Source organism: Rattus norvegicus, chromosome 17 (assembly GCF_021556685.1).
Source record: "Rattus norvegicus strain SHRSP/BbbUtx chromosome 17, alternate assembly SHRSP_T2T, whole genome shotgun sequence".
Lineage (NCBI taxonomy): Eukaryota > Metazoa > Chordata > Mammalia > Rodentia > Muridae > Rattus > Rattus norvegicus.
Genome location: NC_141550.1, coordinates 37,539,509 through 37,563,122, shown reverse-complemented (window position 1 = coordinate 37,563,122; position 23,614 = coordinate 37,539,509). Strand labels below are relative to the sequence as shown.

The window sequence follows — 23,614 nt, the reverse complement described above, 5'->3', positions numbered from 1 at the left end:
ATAACAGAACACCTGAAAACTCTAGAAACAAAAAGAAGAAAATATACCTAAGAGGATTAGAGGTCTGAAAATAATCAAACACAGGGCTGAAATCAACCAAATAGAAACAAGGAGAACTACACAAAGAATCTACAAAAGTAGCAGCTGGTTCTTTGGGAAAATCAACAAGATAGATAAACCCTTAGCCAGACTAGCCAGAGGTTACAGAGGCAGTATCCAAATTAACAATATCTGAAAAGAAAATGGAGACATAACAGCAAAAACTGAAGTTATTCAAAAAAATTATCAGACACTATAAAAGCCTGTACTCAACAAAACTGTAAAATCTAGATGAAATAGATGATTTTTCTATACAGACACAATGTACCAAAATAAAATAAGGATCAGATGAACTATCTAAATAGGACCATAACCCCTAAGGACATAGAAGCGGTCATTAAAAGTTCGCCAACCAAAACCAGCCCAGGATCATATGGGTTTAGTGTAGATTTCTATCAGAACTTTAAAAAAGACATAACACCAATACGTCTCAAACTATTTCATAAAATAGAAACAGAAAGCACACTAACCAATACATGCTATGAAGCCACAGTTATACTGATATCTAAACCATACACATTCACAACAGAGAAAGAAAACTTCAGATCAGTTTCCCTAATGAATATTCATGAAAAAATACTCAATAAAATTCTTGCAAACTAAGTGCAAGAACAGATCAAAATGATTATTCACCATGATCAAGTATGCTTCATCCCAGGGAAGCTGGGACAGTTCAGTATACCTAAATCTATCAATGTAATGTACTACATAAAGAATTCAAAGAAAAAACAACATGGTCATCTCATTAGATGTTGAAAAAGCCATTGATAAAAATGCAACACACAGTTTATGTTAAAATATTGAGGAAATCGAGAATTTAACGTCCACACCTAAATATAATAAAAACAACATGAATCAAGCCAATAGCCAATATCAAACTAAATTGAGAGAAATTTGAAGCAATACCACTAAAACAGGTACAAGGCAAGGATTCCCACTCACCCCATTTATATTCAATATATTTCTTGATATTCTAGCCAGAACAATTTGAAAGAAGAGATTGAAGGGATACAAATTGGAAAGGAGAAAATGAATCTATTCCCTGTTGATATGATAATATACATAAGTGACACCAAAAATATCACCAGAGAACTCCTATAGATGATAAACAACTTCAGCAAAGTGGATGGATATAAAATTAACTCAAACAAATTATCATTCTTCCTCTACTCAAAGGTTGAATAGGCTGAGAAAGAAATTAGGGAAACTATACCCTTTAAAATACAATATAAATTATCTTGAGTTGTTGCTAATCAAGCAAGTGAAAGATCAGTATGACAAGAACTTCATGTCTCTGAAGAAAAAAATTGAAGAAGATCTTAGAAGACTGAAAGATGTCCCCCTTGCTCATAGATCAGCAGGATTATCATAGTAAAAATGTTCATCACACCAAAAGCAATCTACAGATTCAATGTAATCCCCATCAAAATTCCAACTCAATTTTTTACATAGATAAAATTAACAATATCTAAATTCTTCTAGAATAACAAAAAACCTAGGGGAGCAAAATCTATTATCAACAATAAAAGTACTTCTGGGTGAAGTTACCATCCCTGTCCTCAAACTATACTACAGAACTACAGTAATAAAAGCTGCATACATGGTACAGAGACAGTAGATCAATGAAATAGAATTGAAGACCCAGAAGTGAACCCACATACCTTTCATCAATTGATCTTTGAAACAGAAGCCAAAGCCTCCAGTGGAAAGGAGGCAGCATTTTCAATAAATTGTTGGTTCAACTGGCAATCAGCATGTCAAAGAATGCAAATCGATCCATTCTTATCTCCTTGTACAAACCCCAAGTACCAGTGGATCAATGACCTCCACATAAAACCAGATATTCTGAATCAACAGGAATACAAAATTTGAAAAGAACTTGAACACGTTGGCACAAAAGAAAATGTTCTGAACAGAACAGCAATGGCTTATGTTCTATAATCAAGAATTGACAAATGGGACCTCATAAAATTACATAGCTTTGGTAAGTCGAGGGACACTGTTAATAAAAAAAAAATGGCAACTGAGGGATTGGGAAATCCCATACTACATCTGATAGAGGGATAATATCCAAAATATATAAAGAACACAAGAAGGTAGACTCCAGAGAGCCAAATAAGCCAATTAAATTGGAATAGGGAGCTAAACAGAGAATTTTCTACTAAGAAATCTCAAATGGGGGTTGGGGATTTAGCTCAGTGGTAGAGCGCTTGCCTAGGAAGCGCAAGGCCCTGGGTTCGGTCCCCAGCTCTGGAAAAAAAAAAAAAAAAACAAAAAAAAAAAAAAGAAATCTCAAATGACTGAGAAGCACTTAAAAAAATGTTCAACATTCTTATTCATCAGGGAATTGTTAATCAAATCATCCTGAGATTTCACCTCATCCAAGTCTCAATGACTCTGAACAAAAACTCAGGTGACAACTGATGCTGGCAAAGATGTGGAGAAAAAAGGAACACTCCTGTACAGCTGGTGTGATTGCAACCACTCAGGAAATCAGTCTGGTTGCTCCTTAGATAATTGGATATAGTACTACTTGACTATTTAGCCATACACTCCTGACCATATTCCCAAAGGATGCTCCAACCAAAGACAAGGGCAGTTTTTCTACTATGTTCATAGGAGCCTTATTAATAATAACCAAAATCAGGAAACAACCCAGATTTCCCTCATGAGAATAAAGGATATAGAATATGTGGTACATCTACATAATGGAGTACTACATAACTATTAAAAACAATGACTTTATGAAATTCACAGGCAAATTAATGGAATTGAAAATATCATCTTGAGTAATGTAACACAATTAGAAAAGAACACACATGGTTTGTACTTACTCATAAGTGGATACTAACCAAAAAGAAGCTCTGAATACGCACAATACCATTCAGACTATATGAAACCCAAGAAGACCACAGCAAAGTGTGGATCCTTCCATCCTACTCAGAATGGGGGAGAAAATAATCTTGTCAAATAGAGGGAGAGAGGCATCTTGGAAGGAGAGGTCAATGGGGGTACAGATCAGATAAGGCAAGAGATGGGGGAGAATTACAGTGGGTCAGGCCTCTTAAGGAGGTGTTTAGCAGTGAGGGGGGGGGGACTGTGAGTAGCCACTAAAAGTCCTAAGTGCCAGGAAACAAGAGGCTCCATGAACTCAACACAGATAATATTAGCTGGAATACCCAAGATAAGTTAGATAGAACCTTTAGAGAACATATCCAGTGAATAGGCATGGACCGTGGTTGAGGGATGGGGACACACACCCACCTCAAAAATATTAATCCAGAATTCCTCCTGTAAATAGAAATGCAGGGTTAAAGATTAAGGCAGAGACTGAAGGAAAGGCCATCTAGAGACTGCCTCACCAGCGATCCATTCCCATCTGGAGACTCCTAACCCAGACACTATTACTGATTCCAAGAAGTTCATGCTGACAGCAGCCTGGTGTAACTGTTCACTGGGAGGCTGTACCAGATCCTGACCATTACAGATGTGGATGCATGCAACCAAGCAATTAACTGAGCATGGGGAGCCCAAGAGATAAGTTAGAGCAAGGACTGAAGGAGCTGAAGGGGTTTGCATCCCCATAAGTAGAACTACAATATCAAACAACCAGACCTTCCTAAGTTCCCACAGACTAAACTACCAAACAAAAAGTACACATGGCTCCAGATGGATATGAGGAGAGAATTGTCTTATCTTACATCAGTAGGAGGAGAGGCCCTTGGTCTTGTGCAAACTTTATGACCCAGGGTATGAGAATGGTAGGGTATGAGGGTGCTAACAAGTGGGTGGGCAGTTGGGACAGCACCCTCATAGAGGCAGCGAGGATGGGAAGAGGAAAGGGGTTTTGATGAGGGGAAACTGGGAAGGGGTATAACATTTGAAATGTAAATAAATAAAATAATCAATAAAAAGGTTTATGTTTAAAAAAATCACATTAAAACCATCACCCACTATGATCATATAGGTTTCATCCCAGGATTGGAGGTTGGTTCAATATAAAAAAAATCTATCAATGTAATCAACCATATATACAAACTGAAAAGAAAATTCAAGTAATCATCTCATTAGATGTTGTAAATCTTTTGTCAAATCCAGCACGTCTTCATGATAAAAGTTTTGGAGTGATTAGGAAGCCTAAGTGCATACAGAAACATAATAAAGGCAAAATACAATGTACATCAAACCCATAGCCAACATCACATTAAATGGAGAGAATTTTAAAGTGATTTCAATAAAATCAGGGCCAAGGTAATTCTGTCCATTTTCTCTGTATCTCTTCAATACAGTACTTGATGTACTAGCCCAAGCAATGAGATAACTAAAAGTGGTACCGAGGACACAAATTGGAATATAAGAAGTCAAAGTATAGCTATTTGTAAATGACATAATAGTATATATGAGTGACCACAAAAATCCTACCAGAGAATTCTTACAGATGAGAATCACCTTCCTCAAAGTGACAATAAAAAATTCACTCTAAAAGAATCAATAGCTGTCCTTTATATGAACAACTAGAGCAAGATATTAGGAAAATGACATTCTTCTCAATAGCCACAAATAATATAACATATCTTGGTGTAATTGTAACCAAACATGTAAAAGGCCTATATGACAAAAACTTCTATTCTCTAAAGAAATAAATTGAAGACAATAAGTAAATGGATATATCTTCCATTCTCATGGATAGGTAGGATCAAAATAGTGAAAATGGTCATCTTTTGAAAAGCAATATACAAATTCAATGTAATTCCCATCAAAATTCCAACACAATTCTTACAGACCTTGACAGAACAATTTTCAACCAATATAAAAAATATAAAATCCCAAAATAGCTAAAACAATCTTGTATAATACAGAAGTACAATCTTTACATATTGTATCACCCTCCTTTATTGCTTATAAGCAATAGCAGTAAAATGTATGATATTTAAATAGAAATATAAAAGTTGATCAGTTGAATCAAATTGAAGATCCTGAAATAAACCCACACCTATAGAAATTTAATCTTTGATAAAAATGGCAAAACCATACTACTGAAGTTTTTTGCAAAAAAATAGTATAGGACTAACTAGATTTCTGTACGTAGAAGAATGAAAATAGATCCGTATATTTCACTGTGTACAAAATCAAGTTCAAACACCTCAACATAAAACTGGGTATAATAAATCTAATGGAAAAGAAAATGGGGAACAGCTTTGAATACATTGGCACCGGCAACAACTTCCTGAACAGGATATCAATGGCTCAGGGGAAAAGATCACCAATTGATACATGGTACCTCTTGAAACGTAAAAGCTTGCATAAGTCCAAGACTTGGTCAGCAGGACAAAGTGGCACCCTACAGAATAGGCAAAGGCATTTACCAATCCTACACCTGAGAGAGGGCTAATATCCAAATATAAATATATGAAGACATAAGAATATAGGCATCAACAAATCAAATAATCCAATTAAAAATGGAGTACAAAGATAAACAGAATTCTCAACAGAGAAATCTCACATGGTCAAGAACCACTTACAGAAATATTCAATGTCCTCAATCATCATGGAATTGCAAATCAAATGACTCTGAGATTTCTCTTTACACTAATCAGTAGGGCAAACATCAAAAGTTGAAAGATGTGGAAACAGGGGAACACTCCTTCATTGTTAGTCAGAGTGTAAACTTGTACAACTGATCTGGAAATCAATTTGGAGGTTTCCCAGAGAATTGGGACTAGTTCAAATCAAGATCCATCTACGCAATACCACTCCCGGGCGTTTACCCAGATGTTCCAACATTCCACAATGACATGTGCTCGTTATGTGCATAGCAGCTTTATTCATAATAGTCAGAAGCTGGAAAACTTCAGGTGACCTGCAATGAAGAATGGATAAAGAAAATGTTTTATTTACACAATGGAATACTACTAAGCTATTATAAAAAAAAATAATATGAGATTTGTAGGCAAATGAAAGGAACTAGAAAATATCATCCTGAGTGAGATATCTGAGACCCAAAAGGACATGTAAAATCTGTATTCACTTATAAGTGATGTAGATCTCTCCTGAGAGACACAGCCAGAATACAGCAAATACATAGGTGAATGCCAGCAGCAAACCACTGAACTTAGAATGGGACCCCCATTGCTTTAAGGGGCTTGAGACCCCATATGAACAATAATGCCAACTGACCAGAGCTTCCAAGACTAAGCCACTATCCAAAGACTATACATGGACTGACCCTGGGCTCCAACGTCATAGGTAGCAATGAATAGCATAATAAGAGCACCAGTGGAAGGGGAAGCCCTTGGTCCTGCCAAGACTGAACCCCCAGTGAAAGTGATTGTTGGGGGGAGGGCGGTAATGGGGGGAGGATGGGGAGGGGAACACCCATACAGAAGAGGAAGGGGAGGGGTTAGGGTGATGTTGGCCCGGAACCTGGAAGGGGAATAACAATCGAAATGTAAATAAGAAATACTCAAGTTAATAAAGATGGAGAAAAATAAATAGATATTGGGCTGAAAGTTCAGGATACATAAACTACAATTCACAGACTCAAAGAAGCTAAATAACAAGGAAGACCCAGGGTAGGATGCTAGAATCTCACTCAGTTGAGGAGATAAAATAATCATAGGGGATGGATGGATGAATGTATGTATGGATGGATGGAATCAGGAAGTTAGGTGTGAGGAGAGTCAGAGGGTAAGGCCAAGGAGAAATAATGAAAATCCATGTGGAGGGGATCTCTAGGATGTTCCAGAGACCTGGGAGAGGCTGGGGGGAGTCTCTGACAAGCAACAATCCTTGGTACTACTTATGCTATTCTGTTTGGTTTCAGGCAAAAGCCTAGCATAACTGCCCCATGAGAGACACTATCCAGCAGCTTATGGAAACAGATGCAAATCCCACAGGCACATATTGGTTGGAGTTTGAGAAGTCCTGTGGAAGAATTAGGGAAAGATTGATGGAGCTGAACAGGATGAGAACTCCACAGGAATACCAAAAGAGGCAACTAACTTGGACCCTTGGGGAATTCCAGGGATTGAACCACCAAGACAATGAGCACAAACGGGCTGGAGCCAGCTCCTCATGCTCCTTTGGAGTGGACATTGTCTCTGACTTGGGTGCCTGTTTGTGGATCCTGTCCACCTCAGTGGACTTTCTTGTAGAGTATCAGTAGAAGAGGATGTGCCTAAATCTGCAGCGACTTGAGGTGCAACTTTTGGATGGTATGCAAGGCCCCACCCCTTCTAAGTGAAGATGAGTAGAGGACTAGGAAGCCTTTTGAGGTAGTGATTCTTCAGAGAAAGAGACTGCAATATGGATTTAAAATGAATAAATAAGCATTAAGGGAAGACAGAAAGGAAACAATGCTTTCACTTTAAAAATAAAATAAGTAATGCTTAGTTATACATATCTTACAAGCACATTCCCAGTAGAAATTCACATCACCACTAGCAGAATCAAGGGAGCTTAATCGGAATGAGGTTTGTGTGTGAATTGTACTGAGAAGCTTATTCAACTTGACTGACTGAAAAAGTGGTTCTATAATCTAATACTAAGACCTTCTCATTCTGTCAACTTTACTGTGGTAAATAAAATTTGAAAAGTTTATTTATTAAAACAAATAAAACTTCCAGAACTGTTTTAGTAGTGCTATATTCTAACTACTTTTCAGAGCTTAAGTCCAGTTTTGAGGAGATTGTTATTATTATAGAGATGACACATATATTCTAGGTCCTGAGCCCAATTACACAGATTTCATATGAGACAGAATGAAGCTGCCTATGACTGTAGCCATGTTCTTGGAAGGTGGAGACCATTGAGTTCCTGGGGTTTGCAGTTAATGCATATATTTAATCAGTGAGCTCTATATTCAATGAAATAACCTACCTTAAAAATAATGTAGAGAGAGAAATTCATTCAGTGTAGTCCTTCAAATACATCTATACATTTATATACATTTGGACATGTAGGAACATACCACATACACATACATGAATACATATACATGCATATGTTGATACACATACACATTCATAAAACACATAAACATAGATACATGTGCACACCATCCCCTACAATACACACACACGCACACACACACATACACACACAAATACTATTATATGTATTATTTACATAATCAAATAATCTGAAAAAAGCTGCTTAAGGAAGAAAGGGATTTTCTTATTCTAGCTCATTTCTCTTTGAACCATTCAAGGTTAGATGTACTTGCATTTCTGAAGGAAGGCCAACTCACAACTTACAAACATTCCCTTCTTACTACTTGTTATCCCCAAACTTGTTCTATTTATTTGGTATTTGTTATTTTCTGGACCTCAAGTAGCCTTTGTACATGCCTCATGGTACTGTTTTTGTTCCTGTATTTGTCTTGTGTTTCCTAAAAAAGGTTTAAGTCCTTCAAGAAGTGTCTTCAACTTCTTTCTTTATTAAGGATTACACAATTGCAAAAGTGCCCACGTACAGAGACAAAAAGTTTGCATTAATAGAAGGGCATTAATTGTATGCTGTGTTGACCTGTCAATGTGCATATATGGGAATTACTAATATAACATTTTCTGATTTAAAATTTTCCAGTGTAAATTTCCCATTTCACTGTGAATGTGAACTACACTTTCAGATAATTTATATTTCTCTTTGTTTATGCATATGTATACAAGTGTTTCTATATGTATGTGTGTATGTCTGTATGTATGTGAGAGAGATATGGGAAAACAGAGAAAAAGTGTACGTGCAAGTGTTCATGATATGTAGTTTTTAAGTTTTATAAAATCTAGAATGGAAATACATAGCAGAAAAATAATACACAAATCCATAAACAAAATAAGAATCCAAATACACAGGAGGTTTTTAGAAGACAAAATAGGTGAGAAGAGAATCCAACATTCCACTGAGAATTATAATCAGGTAACTTTGGTGAAAGACTTCATTTTGACTATATTAAAAATCAAGTAGAAGGTATGTGTTTAAGTGTATGTCAAGAAAACGCCTCTCAAATTTTATCAGATAGTTTTAAATCTCACCTTCTGCATTTATGAAAAATGCATTCACTTTATAATATGAGATAACATTCTGGTCTCTAAAACTGTGACTGCACAGTTTGTATATTATCTTCTTTTTTTAAAATTAACTTTTCTTTCTTTTTCATCTTTATTAAATTGGGTATTTCTTATTTACATTTCGATTGTTATTCCCATTCCTGGTTTCTGGGCCAACATCCCCCTAATCCTTTCCCCTCCCCTTCTCTATGGGTGTTCCCCTCTCCTTCCTCCCTCCATTACCGCCCCCCCCCCCCCCCAACAATCACATTCACTGGGGATTCAGACTTGGCAGAACCAAGGGCTTATCTTTCCACTGGTGCTCTTACTAGGATATTCATTGCTACCTATGAGGTTGGAACCCAGGGTCAGTCCATGTATAGTCTTTGGGTAAAGGCTTAGTCCCTGGAAGCTCTGGTTGGTTGGCATTGTTGTTCATATGGAGTCTTAAGCCCCTTCAAGCTCTTTCAGTCCTTTCTAAGATTCCTTCAACGAGGGCCCCGTTCTCAGTTCAGTCGTTTAATGATGGCATTCACCTATGTATTTGCTGTATTCTGGTTGTGTCTCTCAGGAGAGATCTACATCCAGTACCTGTCGGCTTGCACTTCTTTGCTTCATCCATCTTATCTAGTTTGGTGGCTGTATATGTATGGGCCACATGTGGGGCAGGCTCTGAATGGGTGTTCCTTCTGCTTCTGTTCTAAACTTTGCCTCCCTATTACCTCTCAAGGGTATTCTGGTTGCCCTTTTAAAGAAGGAGTGAAGCATTCGCATATTGGTCATCCTTGAGTTTCATGTGTTCTGTGCATCTAGGGTAATTTGAGGGTTAATAGGGTTAATAGTCACTTATCAATGAGTGCATACCATGTCTGTTTTTATGTGATTGGGTTACCGCACTCAGATGATATTTTGCAGTTCCATCCTATGAATTTCATAAAGTCGTTGTTTTTGATAGCTGAGTAATATTCCATTGTGTAGATTTACCACATTTTCTGTATCCATTCCTCTGTTGAAGGGCATCTGGGTTCTTTCCAGCTTCTGACTATTATAAATAGAGCTGCTATGAGCATAGTGGAGCATGTGTCTTTCTTATATGTTGGGGCATCTTTTGGATAAATGCCCAAGAGTGGTATAACTGTGTCTTCAGGTAGTTCCATGTAAAATTTTCTGAGGAACCTCCAGACTGATTTCCAGAATGGTTGTATGAGTCTGCAATCCCGCCAACAATGGAGGAATGTTCTTATTTCTCCACATCGTTGCCATCATTTGCTGTCACCTGAGTTTTTGATCTTAGCCATTCTCACTGGTGTGAGGTGAAATCTCAGGGTTGTTTTGATTTGTATTTCCCTTATGACTAAAGATATTGAACATTTCTTTAGGTGTTTCTCAGCCATTCAGCATTCCTCAGCTGTGAATTCTTTGTTTAACTTGGAACCCCATTTTTAATAGGGTTATTTGTCTCCCTGCAATCTAATTTCTTGAGTTCTTTGAATATTTTGGATATAAGCCCTGTACCAGTTGTAGAATTAGTAAAGATCTTTTCCCAATCTGTTAGTTGCCATTTTGTCCTAACAACAGTGTCCTTTGCCTTACAGAAGCTTTGCAGTTTTATGAAATCCCATTTGTCGATTCTTGATCTTAGAGCATAAGCCATTGGTGTTTTGTTCAGGAACTTTTCTCCAGTGCCCATGTGTTCGAGATGCTTCCCCACTTTTTCTTCTATTAGTTTGAGTGTATCTGGTTTGATGTAGAGGTCCTTGATCCACTTGGACTTAAGCTTTGTACAGGGTGATAAGCATGGTTCGATGTGCATTCTTCTACATGCTGACCACCAGTTGAACCAGCACCATTTGCTGAAAATGCTATCATTCTTCCATTGGATGGTTTTGGCTCCTTTGTCAAAAATCAAGTGACCATAGTTTTATAGGTTCATTTCTGGGTCTTATTCTATTCCACTGGTCTATCTCTGTCTCTGTAGCAATTCCATGCAGTTTTCTATTATTTTGCTCTGTAATACTGCTTGACTTCAGGGGCAGTGATTCCCTGGAAGTCCTTTTATTGTTTAGGGTAGTTTTAGCTATCCTGGGTTTTTGTTATTCCAGATGAATTTGCAAATTTTTCTGTCTAACTCTCTGAAGAATTGGATTGGTATTTTGATGGGAATTGCATTGAATTTGTAGACTGCTTTTGGTAAATTGGCCATTTTATCTTCTTGCCAGCCATGATTCAACATAAAATTACTCTTGATGTAGAAGGATGTTTGTAAAAAAGAAGGACTGGAACAAGATGGAAATATCATTGATAGAGTTTTATTGCAATCAGGACAAAAAGGGAGAAAATATGAGAACAGGGCTGATGGGAATTCAAGTCTGGCAAGATACACATTGTGATGAAACTAAGAGTTCCAATGGAAATGCTGACCAGATAGAAAGTGTGGTAACTGTGAGTTGTGGAATCACTGACAAATGAGTAAAAGTCCTCTGTGGGGTAGGATAGGGGTTTCCACTGAGGACCCTGCTGTGGGAAACAGATGCCTAAAAGAGATGCATGTCATGTAAAATCAACAGGTTGACTTATATTGCCTTCATGCAAGGACATTATAGAGGATCTAGGACATCATAAAGCAGTCTTAAAGAACAATCCTCCTCAATTTGTTAAGTACATTGAAATTCACGTTGATCCAAAAATCACTCAGGCCAAATGCAAAAGTGGAGCAATGAGGAGCTAGATCAGGGAACATAAAAAAGATACAGCTTGTCCTGGGTGTAGGCAATTAGCTCACCCTCAGAGAGTACTCTGTGTACAATTCTCTGTGTAGATAGGATGTTGGGAGTGAGTGTGCTGCAGAGAAGCAAGCTACACATAGGACTTTGAATATTTGGCTTGACACTCTGAAATGTATTTTGAACTTGTGTTGTTGAGAAAAGGGGGGGGGGTCTGTGCAGGAAGAGATCACTCATTCAAACCAGGGTTCTTTCCTAAAATACTATTGACAAATAAACCACTCCAGAGCATAGGACCAAGAAAGATAATGTCAAAAAACAGGCCACTTCTGAAAGGGCAATAAATCTGACAGATTTGAATGACCCTTTCAGATGCCAGCTCTCTGTGATCATATGTCAGAGTCTCTAGTGAAGGAAGCTAAATAGTTCAGATTATAAGCTTGGAAAAGAAGTAGTGGTGACCTTCTCACTACTCTTGACAACCTTCCATTTTGGAAGAAATAATGGATATAAGCTTGAGGCTTGTATTTCCTGTATAACACCAATGCTAAATTGTAATTAATAGCCACATAGACAAAAAATCAGGAAGTAAATTCATGGTTTCTTGAGCAGGTAGCAGTAGGTGAACAAAATGTGGCTACTCAGTAAAGCTTCCATTACATAAATCTTGCCTTACCCTCTTTACTCATTTTAAGAATCTGAAAGCATACTAAATACAGTTCTTAATGGAGCTTGAGAGTATACATATATGCAGTGAAAGTGATTCCTGAGATCCATGTACTTATTGAATTAAATACCCAGGATCAGAGTATCCTTAGATCGGAATTACCTTCCCAAGAGATCTTCAGTTGGGCTTCTGAATTCCCTCACATCATTCTTACAGCTGTATTTCCTTCTGCATGAACCCTAGAACTAAGTGTTTTATCTAAGTTCTTTAGGTAGCACATACTTTCATTCAAAAACATGGAGATATTTGGTTGGCATTGAGATGGAAGATCCCTCTATGATCAATTGCGGCATCTGGATGCCACTATGAGGATGCTTGTGTGTGTGTGTGTGTGTGTGTGTGTGTGTGTGTGTGTGTGTGTGTGTGTGTGTGCAATGTTCACCAGTGGTACTACGCCCCTAGTGCTTATACAATCAGTAAGTATATAATTTTACATTCACTATGATAATAGTGGCAAAACTGTTTTTGGTGCAATGAAAAAATAAACAAACTTCTGATGTGATTAAGAACAATTGCACGGAATATATCTATACTTTGTATTGTATATCAATGCTCAATTCTTTACTTGAGAGGTCATATGTTCTAGAGAGGAGTTAACAATTTTTTTCTGCTAAATTCATCTTGTCCCTTTCAAATTGACTTCTAAATGCTACTTTAAGCATATTGTCTTAGTTAGGGTCTTATTGCTGTGAACAGACACCATGATCAATGCCAATTTTATAAAGGAAAACATTTAATTGGGCTGATTTACAGGTTCAGAGATTCAGTCCATTATCATCAAGGCATGGCAGCATCAAGGAAAGCATGGTGCAGGAGTTCTACATCTTCGCTCAAAGGAAGCCAGGAACAAACTGAACATCTTCAGGCAGCTAGGAAGAAGGTCTCCAAGTCCAGCTCCACAGTGCTATACTGCCTCCAAGAAGGCCACACCTTCTAATATGCCACTCCCTGGGCCAAGCACATGCAAACCATCACAAATGCAGATTATTATAACTGTCAGCTTAGTTCTTAGAAAAAACACTCTTCAGAGTAGTGAATGATTGGTAGTAGAAATTCATCATAGCACTATAGATAATTTACTAATGCTATATCATAGTGGTCAAATATTCAGTAGGGAATATTTGCATAAATATTAGAAAAAAGGTGATAGAAATAATATAAGAGTCTAAGGAAAGGGGAGTAATTATTAACAATACTATTCTCCTGGTGTGATCTGACTACTCATCATCAGGCCACTGAAATGGTTTCAGAGATTTCAAAAATAATTTGGACAATAATCAACATGTAGAAACAAGTAAAACAAAATCATCCAGACACAGATAAGTGTTGTAATTAAACTGTTAACATTCCCTGAAGATAGACAGACATAGTCCATGAACGAGGGATTCTCTACGTGACTTCTTGCTGTCTCATGGCTGCACATGCCCTTGGGGCTATCTGCTACACTATATAAGGAGAGGAGAACTAGCCAAATGTAGGACTCCAGTGAAGCAGCTCTCCAGAGTAAGAACTCATTCTGCTTGAGAAGTCCTTGGCAATAATGCTGCCATTGAGTCAACCTCGTTTTTGTAAGTATACTCCCTGCTGTACCTCTTTAAGTTAAATTATCCAGTTCAGTGATTCTTTGAGTTTATTTTAATGAAATTTGTTTTTTATACTTTGATATTCTAACTTTTGTGATGGGATATTTGTTCAAAGTATACTAAGAGAAGAACTCAGAATAGACTTTTATTTATTTATTTATTTATTTATTTATTTATTTATTTATTTTACATTCCAGATTTTATCCACCTCCTGGTCTAACCCCTGTCTGTTCCACATCCTATACGTCCTCCCCTTATCTCCACAATGATGTGCCCACCCCCACAACCCCTAATCTCTTAAGGGTTAGATGCATCTTCTCTGAGTTCAAACCTGGCAGTCCTCTGCTGCACATGTATTGGGGGCCTCATATCAGCTGGTGTATGCTGTTTGGTTTGTGGCCCAGTGTCTGAGGGATCTCAGGGGACCAGGTTATTGAGACTGCTGGTCCTCCTATAGGATCATCCTCTGATTCAGCTTCTTCCAGATTATTCCAACAGCTTCTGTCCATTGATTGAGTGTAAATATCTGCATCTGACTCTTTCATCTGCTTGTTGGGTCTTTTGGAGGGAACCATGGTGGGTCCCTTTTTGTGAGCATACCATAGGTTCAGGATGTCCCCCAAACATTGAGCTGGATCTTAATTTGGGCCTATCACTAGATTTCCTTTTCTCCAGGTTCTTCTCCACTTTTATTCCTGCAGTTCTTTCAGACAGGAACAATTATGGAGTAGAAGAAAATGTACAGGGCATAAGAGACAACTGGATTAGCAATATTCAACATCTACTAAATCATGATATATCGCAATATTCCAAGATAGTCTGTGTCACCTTCTGTATTGAAGTGATAGAAGGAGGAAAGAATTGCTGGTATCCAATGAATAGAAGTGATGGGGATCATTAAGCAGTTTGTGATGCATGGGAGACTTTTTAGAACAGATATTACAGCTCTTAAGGACAACATTTTGGAGCTTGAGACATAGAAAATTAAAGTCAATGGGTCCAATTCATCTTATCGCAAGGCAAAAGAAACAGAATTGTGATTGTGGGTATTTTATATGAGTCTTCCCATTGAAATACATCTGAAGAATCTAAGTTCTGAAGCCTGAAGTATACAAAAACACCAGGTTATGTATTATACAGTTTTCCAGTTCAGTCCATACCAAGTGACATCACAAAGGAAGAGCAATGGGATGTTGACAAAGCACCATATTTTGAGGTGATATTTGGTAAAAGAAAAAAATGAGATGATAACAAAAATAATTTTAAATGGACCAAGAAGACATTTTTATGTTTCTATTCATTTTGAAAATTTTATGCACGACTACTGTATTATATCACTCATCCAATTCCTCAAAAACTCTTTCCCATGGTCCCTTTCAAACTTTTTCATTAATCCCAGGGACTTTTTCATTAATCATTATTAGATGCATATACACAAACTGTTAATTCCTTTAGTGTTGCTCATATACCTATTATTTTAGGGCTGGGCATTTGGTAATGAATAATCAAATAATGGACATTTCTTCAGCAAACATTGTGGAATTCTACTGCTTATATTCATTCTTCATCTTACTCTACTATTGTCCCTTAGCCTTAAGTGTTTTGTGCCTCATGGGTAGCTATTTGGAAGTTGAGGCTAATCCTGATAATTGTCACATCTTTAAAGTTGAGTGTTATAAAGAAAAGGAAAGTATATTAAATCAAGCTACTAAATCATCTGCCATGACAGCATAGTGATAAAATTGATTCTTTCTAAGTAATAATGATCTTTGATAAACTGAGTCTCAGAATAGAAACGGTGTTCTCTGCTGGAAAGATGTGGAGTGCTATGCCATGTGAAGAGGAAAGTAAAAACAGTTGCTGCTCTGACTTCTGCAACATCAATAATAGGCCATTGGGAAAAGTTTTGACCATGTAAGACAGCTTCTTTATGAATATATGTAGAATACAATTATGAGAATCAAATCTGCTCCTGGAAATATTATTAAGATCAACTTTAAAGGAAACGATATGAAGTTTTTGATACAATAAATTCTGAAGAAGTTTTATGTAAGTTAGCATTCGCAAACTGATATCATTTTCAGAAGAACGTTTAAATCATCTTCTGTATTAGTGATCATCCTTTGTTTATTTATTTTCAAACATGTAGAAGAAGCAAGCAGGTAAACTTGGTAGTCCTTGTCCCATCAGTGTCAAAAACTTTGGCCTCAGACATGAAGTTTAAAAATTACAAATTCTTCATGGGTTTCATTAACCGAAATGAGCTTAGTCTTCAATGAAGCTAAACCATCTAAAATTATTTAAAATACAAACAGAATTAATTCAAGTGTAAGACATTTGCAAATTTAGAAGCACTTCTGAAACAATAAAACATGTGGAATCACCTGCTTCTTAAGATATTATACAGAAAACCACAACTGCTCAACTAAGTGTGTACAGTGGTTTTTATCTGCCATTTTAGATATCCAATGCCAAGTCATTCATTAAAGAAAACTTTTGTCAGATAAAACATTCCTGAGTCAGTTGGGTCTATGGAAACTCAGATTTAATGCATCATCCGCAAGTGGCTATTGTTTCTTTGCAGCAGGGGCACTCTTGATGCTGGTGATATCAAACTTGCTTCTGTGGGAGAAAACTGCATCAGTTCCTGCTTGTCACCTGGAAGAAGGGGGTTGCTGGGATCCCCTTGTGAACACATTTAACAGTGCCATCCAGCGAGCTGAAGTCATCCAGAATCTTGCTGAGCAAATACATGAAGAGTTTGTAAGTAACTCAATATCCATGCTAATGTTAGAACTTCACTAGTCATTGAGACACTAATTGCCATGATTCAAATATCAGAAAACACATATTCATAGGTAAAGAATGTACCAACTACTGATACTAGTGGAAGAATTCTCATTTCTCATTCAAGATCATGAAATTACATTGACCATGTTCATTTAGCACATTGCTGATATTCACTGTACCAGATGTGCATTACAGTGAAGCATATATTTGTAAAATAGATAAACTGAAGTATGTGAAGAGGAAAGGAAGACAGTAAGACAGACAAAACAAACCAAAGCAAAAAAAGAACGGAAGGAAGGAAAGAAGGAAGGGAAGATGGTGGAAAGAAATGAAAGAGGGGGAGAGGACAGGAAGGCAGGAAAAAAGAAAGGAGAAAAGAAGAAAGAAAGGAAGGAAGGAAGGAAGGAAGAAAGGAAGAAAGAAAGAAAGGAAGAAAGAGGAGGAAGAATGGAGAGAAAGAAGAATGGAAGGAAGGAAGGAACAAAGAAAGAAAGAAAATCTAGTTTTTCAAGAATTTGTCCAATTTTGGAGCAGGAATAGAAGTGTATCAATTCCTTTCTTCTGATAGCTACAGGTCATTTCTTAAGGTCAGACAAAAAAGGAATGACAGAAGTAGGAAAACCTTAAATATAATGGATATTAAGAAATGCGTTTCTGTTTGCAATAAACATGTCTTCATGTTGTTATTTTATTAACTAGATGTCGTTTTTTTCTTAATATTACTTAGTACCACAATCCATTCTCATCTGCACAATTTGTAACACTGGTAAGTATCTCATTTTCTTCTGGTTGCTCCTCCAAAGGAGCCTCGTGTCAATGATCGCAACTTAGATGAGAAAGCATTTGACAATATTTGCACTTCCTGCTCTTAACTGACAGTTCTACTTCTTAACCTTCATAATAATCCATTAACCATTGAGGATATAGTTGATTATTAGAAGTAAATATTAAATTTTAAAATATGTTTACATAAATTTAAAACTTCAGCAAGTACACAACAATTAATCCAACATATAACATGAATTGATAAATTTCATATTTTGTAGACTTAGATTTATATAGTTTCTGGTAAAATAGACTTTTGAGAGTATTTTGTCGTGATGCACACAATTTCATTCTAAAACTATTATAACATGTACAACTATATGTATTCAGTATTACATTAAAAATCTATAATTTTGATGTATGGATAAGAACCTATCAGTGTTTATTGATACAAAATAAGAAGGCTGATAAGCATGTGACATGGCTTTGTGTTCAGATATTAGAGAAAAATGATAAATAAAACATTCAGTACTTGATAATTTACTCCTTTTAGTGTCTGCCTTTCAAATAGTAAGTTTTGGATAAGTAAGAAGAAAGGAGAAAAAGAGAATTAAAATATAAATATTCAAAAGTTAGTAAAAAACCAAACTAAATTGCAAATACAATACATAGACACAGAATTGGGTTATGGGCACTTTCTTAATATCTTAATATCTGATTTTATGAAGTACTTATTTTTGTAATTTATAAATTCAATAAAATAGTATTCTGGTCATCAGTTCATTCATACAATTTTGGAACTGTATCTTTTATTTGCAGGTTGCACGCATGTATAGGCATGATCAGGCTGTTTACAGAGCCAGATATCACTGCCCTTCTAACAGCACAAACCCACCACTTCATGGACCTGAACATGAAAACATCAAAGTGAGTGTCCTCAATAGTTTTATGTAAAACACCAGAAATAATCTTCTGTGAGTGTGTGGTGCAGTTGTTTATTGCAGGCATTTTGATAGATTCAGCAATCATGCATGCAGGAAAAAATGGTAGTAGAAATATAAAAATAATCAGATTATATTACTGATAAATTATAAATAAAACCAAATACCCAACGATAGTGCAGCAGATACTTAAATAGAATAGACTATTTAGAAAATGGTATTTTAGCAATGACTTGCCAATAAAAAATTAAATAGTATTTTTTAGGATTCTTTGTGATAAGTTGGCTATCTATGATCATATACTCACTCCTAAATCTGGGAAAACAACATGACTGTATTAGTTATATATAATGGCTTCTGCATGGTGGCATTCTATGTTACTGAACACTACACCCCCCCATACACACTTCTAGATTTTCAATCCTGTCCTGGTCCCATTTCTATTTATACATATCTCTTAATCCTTCTATTATTCTCTATGGCTTAACTGAGAACCAGATGAGCAGAGTAGTCTTCTGAAATATTAGTATATTCCTTAGGATGCAAAAATTCACAATGAGAAGATCTATTTATAATAGCAGTTCTATTTTATGGTTGCTATCATCTCCTAATTTTATTTCTTTGTAATAGCAAGTCATAATATCTAATTTGCATATTATTTGAAAATAGTGAAAGAAAATGAAGACAAACAAATGAAGAAAAATTCTTTGAGAGCTAGAATGTTGTTAGACATGCAACAAAGCACTTTGTTTAGGATATATATGACGCTCAAAGAATCTGAACTACAGATGGTATTATTTGAGTTACTAAACAAAAAAAATAGGTTTTGAAAAGTGGAACAGGATATTTCCACCTGCATAGACTTTAAGAATGCCAGTGTGCACTTCATCCAACTGCCTATCTCATTCTTAGTAACATAACCGCATGCTATCGTGAATTGGCATCACCGTTTGTCGGCACCTTCCCTTTATGTCTTTTACCCATTTCCATTGAAGTGGATGTGCTCTAATCAATCCTTATGTTCATGACCACTGCAAAAACTAAGAAACATCAGTACAGTGAACAGATTAAGTCAAATTTGAACTAGAGTAGCAAAATTCTGTAGTGATTTGAACTGATCCAATTATTAAAAACCAGTGCTATGTTCTTCACATATACATGCTAATAACATGTTCTGTCAGAGGAAAGGAGAAAACACATTGATGAGTACTATGCTCTATTCATTTTATCTTTATTCTAATTTCTTAAATTCACCTAGAAATAAGAAATGGGTACATTAATGAATGCCATGACTCATTGGAGTACATAAATCTTTGAAAGGAAATGAGTCACTAGTCCCCAGCTGGTGAATCTATCTTTTCTGAGCCAAATATTATTGGCCAATATTGAATCCCAGTAAGATCTGTTTTACCAACTGATAAACAAATAACCAATTAATGATCTTGCTAGAGGAAAGCTGTTAAGGTTGCATGGGGAGAAATAAAAATGATCACCTAACCTCAGAAAAATGGTAATTGATACAGATCAGAATTTGTTTTACTTTGCAGACAATAGACTAATTTTTAAATGTAACATCTAAACAACACACGTCATATATACATAGTAAAAATATGTTTCAATTCAACTTATTTACATGGCATTATATGCAACAAACCTCCTACATTGAAATTCTTTTTTTTCTTTTTCTTTTTTTTTTTTTATTAACTTGAGTATTTCTTATATACATTTCGAGTGTTATTCCCTTTCCCGGTTTCCGGGCAAACATCCCCCTCCCCCCTCCCCTTCCTTATGGGTTCTCCTCCCAACCCACCCCCCATTGCCGCCCTCCCCCCACCAGTCTAGTTCACTGGGGGTTCAGTCTTAGCAGGACCCAGGGCTTACCCTTCCACTGGTGCTCTTACCAGGATATTCATTGCTACCTATGAGGTCAGAGTCCAGGGTCAGTCCATGTATAGTCTTTAGGTAGTGGCTTAGTCCCTGGAAGCTCTGGTTGCTTGGCATTGTTGTACATATGGTGTCTCGAGCCCCTTCAAGCTCTTCCAGTTCTTTCTCTGATTCCTTCAACGGGGGTCCTATTCTCAGTTCAGTGGTTTGCTGCTGGCATTCGCCTCTGTATTTGCTGTATTCTGGCTGTGTCTCTCAGGAGAGATCTACATCCGGCTCCTGTCGGTCTGCACTTCTTTGCTTCATCCATCTTGTCTAATTGGGTGGCTGTATATGTATGGGCCACATGTGGGGCAGGCTCTGAATGGGTGTTCCTTCAGTCTCTGTTTTAATCTTTGACTCTCACTTCCCTGCCAAGGGTATTCTTGTTCCCCTTTTAAAGAAGGAGTGAAGCATTCACATTTTGATCATCCGTCTTGAGTTTCATTTGTTCTAGGCATCTAGGGTAATTCAAGCATTTGGGCTAATAGCCACTTATCAATGAGTGCATACCATGTATGTCTTTCTGTGATTGGGTTAGCTCACTCAGGATGATGTTTTCCAGTTCCAACCATTTGCCTACGAATTTCATAAAGTCGTTGTTTTTGATAGCTGAGTAATATTCCATTGTGTAGATGTACCACATTTTCTGTATCCATTCCTCTGTTGAAGGGCATCTGGGTTCTTTCCAGCTTCTGGCTATTATAAATAAGGCTGCAATGAACATAGTGGAGCACGTGTCTTTTTTATATGTTGGGGCATCTTTTGGGTATATGCCCAAGAGAGGTATAGCTGGATCCTCAGGCAGTTCAATGTCCAATTTTCTGAGGAACCTCCAGACTGATTTCCAGAATGGTTGTACCAGTTTGCAATCCCACCAACAATGGAGGAGTGTTCCTCTTTCTCCACATCCTCGCCAGCATCTGTTGTCCCCTGAGTTTTTGATCTTAGCCATTCTCACTGGTGTGAGGTGAAATCTCAGGGTTGTTTTGATTTGCACTGAAATTCTTTTAATACCATGTTTCTATTGTGTTTTCTCAGACTAAAAAGTATTTAAAAATGATGATCAATTTTGTGGGTTCCTGGATCAGCCCTTTATTCCATCTAGTGCTTGAACTGAGAGGCATGCAAAATGTTCCTGAAGTCATCCTCTCAAAAGCTAAGGATATAGAAGAAAACAACAGAGAAATTCTGGAGGACCTTAGGTGGATACTCACCAAGGTGAGCAATTTCCCATTAGTTATTCTCATTCATAAAAGAAGCAGTATGTGTAAATTTAAAAAGAAAACTTCAAATAGGTCATTTTTCTAGAGTGAAACATAAACAATCTTCCCATAAGAGAGTGCTTCTCAAACTGTGGGTCATGACTTCTTTGGGGGGGGCATATGACCCTTTAAAATGATGACATATCACATATGCTGCACATCCGATATTTACATTAAAATTAAATACGATAGCACAATTACAGTTATAACGATCAACGAAAATAATATTTGTGATTGGGGTTATGACAGAATGAGGAACTATATTAAAATTCACAGCTTAAAAAGATTGAGAACCACTGTTCTAATAGGTTGCTGGCAGCTCTAACATTCGTAGAGATGCTTTTCATCACCTTCCGCACTGAGAATCAGAATGAAACAAAGAATACCTTTCCTGGTTGGAGTGAAAAGAACTCAGGTCTTTAGATCATAGTCATTCCTTGGCTTTGAATATTACATCACCACTGATCCTCATCACATTTTCATACATATACTTCATGAAGGATGAATATAGTTGAAATGTATAAAAGAAAATGGTGCATATCTGCTTCTGTGAAATATATATGAAAGGACATGTACGAGTTTTCTAAGTGAGAAACCGACATGAGGTCCTGCATTGTCCCAGAATCAAATAGAGATTTTCTGCTTTTCCTCTGCCTCTGAGAGAGCATGCTTCCTCTGTGATCAACTGCATGTTAGCACAAATGCACATGAGTCTTTACCATAGATAGCAAAAGCCTATTTGAGAGTCACTTTCCTTAGATAATGAAAATTCATAAATTTCATGGAAGTACTACATTTCTGAATGCATTTTTCTAACTGAACACATCAGAAATGAGAAAAAACACAGACACTATAATCAAGTAACTGTCTATCATTTTGATTTTTAGGTCTATCCTACAGCAAAGATGAAGGAAAAAATTATCAGCTGGGACTATCTTTCATCCATAAAATCAAATGAAAAAAGTGAAAAATTTTTGGCAATTTTTAACATTTCTCACTGCCTACGTGTTGATATATTCTACACTAAATTTCATCTGAGAGCATTGATGTGTCGCATAACAGGGAAAGAATGCTAAGTGCACATCTACTCTACCTGCTTTGAAGGTAGGGTAGATTTGCTGAGAACTTTCTATTAGCTGTATACCTTTTGGATGCATGTGTGGGTATAATGGGTCTCTTTTTAAAAAATAAAAGCATTCTCTTTGGAAATGTCCAAATCTAAAATGCCTATGCATCTTTTGTTCTGTGAGTAGAATACGTATCAATAAAGTTAGGTTGCACAACTCAACTTACATTAGATGCTAAGCTTGAAAATACATTTTCACCTTACTTCAATAAATTCACAATTTACTTCACAGTAAAGTAATGAACATCAAAATTATTATAATTAAAGAATAAACGTCATTAACGAATCCAGGTATCCTAACCATAAATACCATTTTTTAATGCTTCCTGAGAACCTGACTTTCCTTGGGAAACAATGTTCACAGTGAAAAGCATAGTCACTTCAATATCATTGCTTTGTGACTGCATAGCCTTAAGAAATCTTGGAGAAGAGGGGACAAAAAGTGGACATGATAAAGATACACTGAATTATACACTGAATGTATACAATTTCCAAAAGGTTATTTTTAAAAATGAAATTTGTTTTAGGATATTTTGTATTTAAATATCAGGTAATCAAGACCTCTTCATAATGTGTCATAAGCCTAAGTATAAATTTGTGCCTATGTAGCATGATTTTTGGTATG

The 23,614-nt window shown here is 36.6% G+C and overlaps 1 protein-coding gene across 2 annotated transcripts; it reads left to right on the top strand.

Annotated features, from left to right (window-relative positions):
- The first annotated feature begins 14,072 nt into the window (after positions 1-14,072).
- Positions 14,073-23,087, top strand: Prl8a2 (prolactin family 8, subfamily A, member 2). Of its 2 annotated transcripts, none has more exon segments than NM_022846.3 (6): positions 14,073-14,164; positions 16,767-16,942; positions 17,697-17,735; positions 18,554-18,661; positions 21,640-21,819; positions 22,751-23,087. In NM_022846.3, coding segments are annotated over 6 exon segments (720 nt in total). In that variant the 5' UTR covers positions 14,073-14,136; the 3' UTR covers positions 22,940-23,087.
- The last annotated feature ends 527 nt before the right edge of the window (positions 23,088-23,614 follow it).